We start from the raw sequence: 8,127 nt of genomic DNA, 5'->3' as shown, positions 1-8,127 counted from the left end.
TCGAGCTACATTGGCAAGATCAAGAAGAAGAATATAAAGCCAAACTTCAAGCTTTAGATGAACTTCATTTCGAGATCCAAGATGCCATTCAGGAGTTTTTGCTAGATGATAACAGCGTCCAGAAGCTCTAGGAATACTTCCATTTCGAACCATGATTATTTTTGAATATCCAACTCCTCCCGTGTTTAGCAAATACTATATAGGAACTGTAACTAGTTGTAGGAATTTTTATCTTTTCTTTGTAAATAATAATTGTAACTTCATCCCTTTTTTGAAAATAAATGACAAGGTTTGAACATTTTGTCTTTCTATGTAAATAACAATATAAATGTATTAAGTTAAACCCATCATATATTCAAAATAAAGGATTAGAGCATAGATTATTGGCACGCAGGCCATTATGCGCCTTAAATATCAAAAGTTTTATTGTAAAATGATACGTAGATCATTCATAATAACATGTAAAATGTAGGAATGGCACGCTGGTCAATTTTGTAAAGAGTTAACACGCATGTATTCTGTGCGTATGGCATTGCACGCCATAAGAATTAAAACTTGACACGCATGCCAGAATTTTAACTTAAATGAATAGCTAACACGCAGGTTATTGTGCATATTGAAATTTTAAAATATGCAAAAACTCACACGTAGATCGCGCGAATTTTTCTTTATATTAAACAAAGTGGTATTCAAACCGTAAATAAAGAGTTGGCACACAGACCAAAACTAAACACAAAATTGGCACGTAGGCCTAAAAATAAAAAAAAGGTGCGCAGTCCATTATAAGTAGCAACGTTTAAGATGTGCGACGTTCCAAGTTCGCGGAATTGGTGTTTCGTCTAACTTGTATGCACCTTTTTCTAAAACTTCTTGAATCTTATAGGGTCCTTCCCAAGTTGGGGCTAGTTTTCCTGAGGGCATTTGATGATTCATTATTCCGAAACACATAGTCCCCCACATTGAATTTGCAAATTTTCACCCACAAGTCATAATATTTTTTGAGTTGGCGTTTGTATTTGCTTTCTCTGACAAATGCCAACTCCCGCCTTTCTTCTAAAAGGCCTAAATTTAAGCGCAACTCCTTCTTGTTGTCCACAGCGAGGATTGTTCTCACGGATGGAACCCCTATTTCCGCCGGAATCATGGCTTTAGCACCATAGGTAAGACTTAAGGGCGTTTTAGAATTACTGGTCTTTTTATAGGTTCTATCAGCCCACAGGACGTGCGAAAGCTCATCCACCCACCTAGTCATTTTTGTGCCCAATCGTACTTTGATTCCGTCTTTAATATTTCTGTTCGCTCGTTCCACTTTCCCATTGGCTTGCGAATGAGCGACTGAAGTAAATATCCAAGTAATGTGCAACTCAGTCAGCCATTCTTGCAAACCCTTATTTGCAAACTATGTTCCATTATCACTCACAATGGTTTGTAGAAGACCAAAATGGCAGGTGATGAATTCCCAAATGAATTTTGTAACATTTGCAGCCGTAATAGATGCCAAAAGTTTGGCTTCCACCCACTTTGTGATTAACACGCCCCTGTGCCTCCAAAAATGGGCCTATAATATCGATTGCCCATTTGTGAAATAGCCATGCGGATTATACCAGCACTAACTCATTCTGTGGGTGGAGGACGTTTGGCGCATGCCGTTGACAGGAATCACACTTCTGAATTTCTTTTCCTGCAACGACGTGCATACTGGGCCAATAATAACCAGCATTCATGACTTTTGTGACCAGCATTCTTGGCCCCGCGTGGAGACCACAGATACCCTCATGAATTTCTCTAATCAAATAGTTCGCGTCTTCTGCATCCACGCATATAAGGAGGGGACCAAGAAAGGATCTCCGGTAAAGGACATCATCTTACATCTGATAACACAGGGCTTTGTGGCGGATTTTTTGTGCCATAGCTTTATCTTCTGGGAGGGTTATAGAAGATAAGTAATCCCTGATCGATGTCATCCACGAGACCGTCCCTGTTTGAATAACCAAAACCTGATGCTGGGGAACCGACTGTCTATCCAAAACTTCTATCTGCACATCCCTTGCCAAGTGTGTAACATCTCAGAAAAATCCTATATTTATTTTTGGCTAAAATTGTCAACTTTAAGGAAATGAGAAAAATCCATCCCACATGGAAAGATGGAAGAAAGAGGAAGAATTCATCATGGGTATAAATAAGGAAGTGAACTTTCATCCCACATTGAAGGGTGAAAAGAAATGGAAGCTCTTTATAAGGAAGCAAGTTTTCATAAAAATGTTTTAATGTGACTCATCACTCTCCATAGACCTAGCAGAGGGTGCGAAGCACCCGACGCGCACGCGTACGGACTCGGACTCGGACTCTGGTGATGGGCGTAATGTGGCGTTTTGATGGCGCACTTTGCACTTCGCATGCTCGCATCGCCGCGAGTCGCATAAGGGCCGCTTTAATATTTTGATATAGAACGGCTTCGCGCGACGCGAAGTAGAACTTCTACATGCGTGACACGTGGAGACATGTGGCAGCACTAGGTGACACGTGGCAACCCTACCGATGACTAAGCAAGCCTATAGGCAGTTCACGTGACGCGGACATTTCCTTCGCGCGACGCGAAGATGTAGGTTCCCAGCCGGATCTACACGAGATATCGCGTACTACGTAGGTGCAGAATCCCTACGTAAGACGTTACGAGTGTAGAAAACAATACGAGCTAACACACGATACGATAACCAAACACACGTTGTATTCCAACCGTAAACACGTGATACAATGACCACTGAATACAAAACTCTCTGACTCGAATACACGAATAAACTCTGATTCTATTAACCACTTAATAAACCGTATACAAATGGCTTATATAGACACGACAACTTCGCCTGGCATGTTCAGGCGAAGTTGTCCCTAACTTCGCTTGTCTAACAAGTTCGCCCATATAAGCGAACTTGTTAGTAACTTCGCTTACATACAAAACTCAAATCTAACTAACACGATTACAGACACTCGACACTGAACTACTGACATCATTCACCAACAGACTCCCCCTTGGCAGTAGCTTCATCTCTTTAGCTTCAAACACGTGTCTTGTAATCTTCAATCTTCTATCTTCAAGCATGTACTCCTTCTCGAACACAAACCGAGACAACTCTTTGATATTTCCTCGCTTCGTCTTTCCAAGCAGGAATATAAAATATCTTCTTGTCATTCAACACCTGCAAATCAGCTTGCGATAAGTTTACCAAGTGCATCGGATCGTACACTCTAAGCAGCTCTTGTTCATCTTCGTCTTCCATCACTGCCTCAGCTGTCTCACAATCTACAAACCACCACTTCAGGTCTTTAAGCACATCCTTGGGCATTAGCTTCATCGGTACTTCTTTCAAACACCGGATCGGTTTATACTTCATGATCATCCAAGGCTTTCCATCAGCTCTCAAACCCCTATCCTTGTCTTCACCAAGCTTTCCCTTTTGTGGCTTCAACAACTCAAATTTCTTCTCTTTTATACTCTCTTTCCACACAATTTTCCCAATGACTCTAGCCATATTATCGTCACTTCTGTTTATCAATCCCAATTTGGCTAAGTCTTTCACTTCACATTCTGGCAGTGTATTCAACGATCTTAACATCCTTCTAAAGTACTGAACACCGTCATACCTTTTAATCACGAAGAGCCTCAACTGCTCATCATATATCCAGCAAATAATCCCTTTCTTCGCTTCAGCATAGCCTTTAATGTTGTAACTCTTCTTAAACATTGTAGGGACCGCCGGTTTCTTCGTTTTGACGAACCACTGAGCATAGCCTTCCTTCCATCTAGGCTGCTCTTCCCATTCAGACTCATCACTTGCCATCTCTTTACTCATATCTACGTTCTCAACATCTGGAATGTCATGCTCAATATTTTTCTCAACTATCTCTCCCTCTTCTATCTCTGTATCAATCACAGTCTCTTCACCAATCTTCTCTATCACATCACTCGGTAGTACATCATCATCACCAACCAAAACATCATCCATCTCCTCTACATCCACCACCACCACATCATCACCACCAGCTGCAGTTGTCGACTCCCCCTGATCAGTTCTTGGCAACTCACCACCTGCATATTTCGATGCATTGGGATCATCGTCTCTATCATTTCGTCTCTTGGTCCTCAACTCGTCGCCTTTACAGCTCGTCTCCCCCTGAGATGCCAAGAACTCCTTGAAAGCATCTATGATTTTTCCATGTTGTACCAGCAGGGACGACTGCATCTGATTCTCTGTAACTAGGCGCTGAATAGCCTGGGTCTGGATAAAATTAATCCTTGACTGCTCTGCCACGACCCGTTCCAGAGTCTGATAGGGTTGCATCGAAATCGAACCTCATATGTGATATATCTTGAGTGTACTGAGGAGGGATTTCCGATGTCACCGAGTCCTCAGAAGTAGAAATAGACGTAACCGCAGGTGGTATCGTCACCGATAGCCCTGCAGTGGCCACAACAGTCGACTCTATAAATTGTGCCACGACCTCCGATGGAGTAACGGTCGGAGGCGGCAATGAAACGATCTCAGGAGTCGAAAGTTGGAAAGTAGTGGGTGGGAGGCCAAAAGTAGACGAGGTAGCCACCACGGGATAACCCGTAGCGCTTGGCCTTGTAACCTGTAGTGATGAGGGAACCATTGTCATACCGGATAGTGCTGGTGGAGTGAAACGTACCACCCTAGAGCTCTCACCGGCTCCTGATCCTGCACCTATCCGTTCCCTTCTTGACCTCCGGATCAACTGTTGTACCTCTTCCTCATAATTAGACTCGCTATCATCATCTGTTCTCTTTCTTTTCCCATGTAGTCTTTCTCGAGTTACCATAATCCTTCTTGCCTCTGCCACTTCATCATCAGAATCTGAGCCAGCCACCGTTGTAGCCGCCCTAGTAACATTCACAGTCGAAGCACGTTTAACCGGGACCTGAACGTTCTCCTCTGGATCCACCCGATCCATATCAAAGAAGCCTTGACCACCAAATTCTGCATCAAGGTCCACGTTCTCCTCCGGTGACACAACAGGAGCAGCAGGTATAGCTTGAGGTGCTCATGCCTGTTGTGGTGCCGGGTCCCTAAACTCGTCCCCTTGAGCAGGCACATACCCCAGGTTGATCAAGTACCCAAAGAGTGGAGTATGTCGAGGACGGAGCTCAGGTTTGCTCCTCGCACTGGAAGATCTACATTGGGCGAAGATCCGTTTGTTCACACTCTCTACATATCGGATCGGACGGCGCTTAGGAAGCGTTGGAGCAACATGATTCAAGATCATTTGTAGGAATCTTGGATACATGATGAATCGCTCACGCGCCATCGCTCTTCGTTGACGATCAATCTCATAAAAGACCATCTGACTAAAGCTGAATCGCTTGTTGTAAGTCAGAGCAGTCATCGCTGACTGCATGGTCGCGCCCATGCCATCAGTGCCCGCATTTCTCCCTGACATGCAAACGATCATAACATGCATGAGAAAGCGCCACTGGTCAAGTAAAAATCCTTTCCTCCTCTGTGTATCCCCCAAGGGACCAGAGTATCACATCCTCAAAAACGCTCCATCATGGAAAGGAGCTACAAACTCGGTTGGGTCATCCCTTGTCTCATTCCCAAATCGTAAAGCCGCCCGGATTTTTTCAGAAGAGAGCTGAACAATCTGATTGTTGACTGTTGCGCGCATCACCGGGGGCTCGACTCTACAGTCGTATTCCACTGTCTGCCAGAAATCCTCAATATTGGGCAAGGATATTGGCAGAGTTGTTGTAATCGCGTGGAATATCCTCGAGCGTAAAAGAAATGTGATGATTTCGCGGAAATCATCAACTCCGCTCGCCTCCGGGTCTAATGTTATGTACATGTTGTGACCCGGGAAAAACTGTCTCTGGTGATCACCTCCGTCATCACCGCCTGCACCACCTGCTCCAGCAACAGCAGCCATATCTGCAACAAACAGGTTAAGTTAGATAAACGTCAAAGCGAATCACAAGTTCGCCTGTTACCATGAGCGAAGTTGTGATCAATTCTGTATAGGCGAAGTTAAAGGTGAGGCGAAGTTGGGAAACAACTTCGCTTCAACTTGAACTTCGTCTGATAATAGTTAAGTAAAATGGTCCAGGCGAAGTTACTGATAACTTCACCTAATCACAACATCGCGTCATAAACTGTTTCAAAATCAATAATCAGGCGAAGTTAAACCTCAGGCGAAGTTACGGATAACTTCGCCTAAACTGTAACTTCGCCGAATTTGAATCGGCAACAGTTAGGGATGTTGAACGACGTGTAGATGAGGATTTTGGAGATCGAGGACTCCGAAATACATGATTTTATGAAGTTTTAGACGTTCTAGTAGTTTACTATCACGTAATAACAAGTTTGAAATTGGGTGTTTAAGGTTTCGAAAGACGAGGTCGAGAATCGAGTCGAAACGACCGATGATTAACCTCAAAAGACATTGATAATATGATAAACAAACCCTACACACCTTGAATCAAGGATCGGAATCGAAATAAGAACACAGACGCTTTAGATCGATAAGTTCGCTAAGGTTTCGGAGGATAAGTTCGCTGAGATTTTGAAATAATGAAACTGTTTGACCTTTAAATTCCTTTATATATGGTCAAAGTTAGTACAGGCGAAGTTATCGATAACTTCGCCTATTCCAGGCGAAGTTATAAACAAGTTCGCCTGTATTTACAAAACAAACCCCTATACTTTTAACAATTTTCAATGAAGTTTTAAAAACATCCTTTAAAGCGTTAAATGATACGATCAAGACCAAGTAACCAGGTATAAAATCAAACAATTACAAAAATAACAAAAATTTGAAAAATTAAAGTACACGGGATCAAATTTCAGTCTCGACAGGGACAACCATGTTTTAGAAAAGATCCGAACAGGAATCATACTAATTTCGTGACTGTCACACAGATCCGTGTTCAGCTGTATTATGACATAAAGAAACAGGTTGTAAGCAGGTAATCTACTTAAAATGGTTTTCATCGTTTATGTGATACGAGTTAGGTTCAATTAAGCTCAAAACTTAAGTGGGCAACAACTCAGAGATTATGATGCCTCCTATCTATACTCAAGGAGTATTAGGCTTTCCCCAAGTCACCCCGAATTGACCTCAACCCGTAGTGTCTGATTAAGTAGTAATTACTCTTCGATCTTAGACTCTGTTTGCCGTTCACTTTCTTGTGTCTTGATTGATAATCATTATCATTATGAACTCTAGAATTTTTTTTTTTTTTTTAATCTATCATGTATATACACAACTTCAAGTAGAAAATAACTGCAAGTCCCGAATCTGGATCACTGCAGCGTCTTTACACGCTATCTTCACGGGAATCAGAACACTCACGGGCTCGTGTATGACTGGGTAATCGCTTTTCTGCCTATCATTCGGAAAGATATGTATGAAGACATGCACAACTCTTAAGGAGTTTCCACATAAAATCGAGTAGATTTAGTTAGTATCACTTCTACTTTTACGCACCATAATAAGCTACCATAACATACAATGACTGTTCTAAAGTCTTTTAGGCCTTATAACTTCACTAGTTAAGCACACAGAATCAGTATATCTATCACTTCCCAAGGTTAGATCAATTTTCTGTTAACATAGTAAAGGTACTTCTTACGAAGTAGTAGACTTGAAAAATAATTTCATCTCCCGAAAAGAAAAAATTTAACTTCTATCGCCCCGACCAAATCAAAGTCTTCAGGTAAACGGCTATCCCGAAGATCCAATGGATCAGCTGGACCGACCACATACTAGTATGTGTCCTTCTAATTAAGTATGATCGACTAATTTTCAGCGAAAGAATAAAAACACATCATAAACCGCCCCGGTCACTTTCAGTCATCTGGTTAATGGCTATCCTCATATTCTACAAGTAGAAATATGGACCAAACATATCCGAAGACATGTCCTTCAAACTGAGGCAACCGACATAATTCTAAGCGATAGTGACGTTTTTTTTTTTTTTTTTTAAACACAAACATATGACATGGTTACTCGGGATTGATCATCCTATTCAGCTCAACAAGGTTATGAAATCTAGTTTTGTCAAACGCTTTCGTGAACAAGTCATCGAAATTATCTAACGTGTCAACCTTTTCG

At 42.0% G+C, this 8,127-nt stretch overlaps 1 protein-coding gene across 1 annotated transcript; it reads right to left on the bottom strand.

Annotated features, from left to right (window-relative positions):
• Positions 1-877: 877 nt before the first annotated feature.
• LOC143628031 (uncharacterized) lies at positions 878-1,252 on the bottom strand. The gene has a single exon (XM_077097716.1). The coding sequence runs from the start codon at positions 1,250-1,252 to the stop codon at positions 878-880; it is 375 nt and encodes a 124-aa protein (XP_076953831.1).
• Positions 1,253-8,127: the final 6,875 nt, after the last annotated feature.

Source organism: Bidens hawaiensis, unplaced genomic scaffold, assembly GCF_021521415.1.
Source record: "Bidens hawaiensis isolate Kalapana, Puna unplaced genomic scaffold, B.hawaiensis_p1.1 tig00004774_1, whole genome shotgun sequence".
NCBI lineage: Eukaryota > Viridiplantae > Streptophyta > Magnoliopsida > Asterales > Asteraceae > Bidens > Bidens hawaiensis.
The sequence above is the reverse complement of the archived record's forward strand: the minus strand, read 5'-3'. Positions and strand labels throughout refer to the sequence as shown.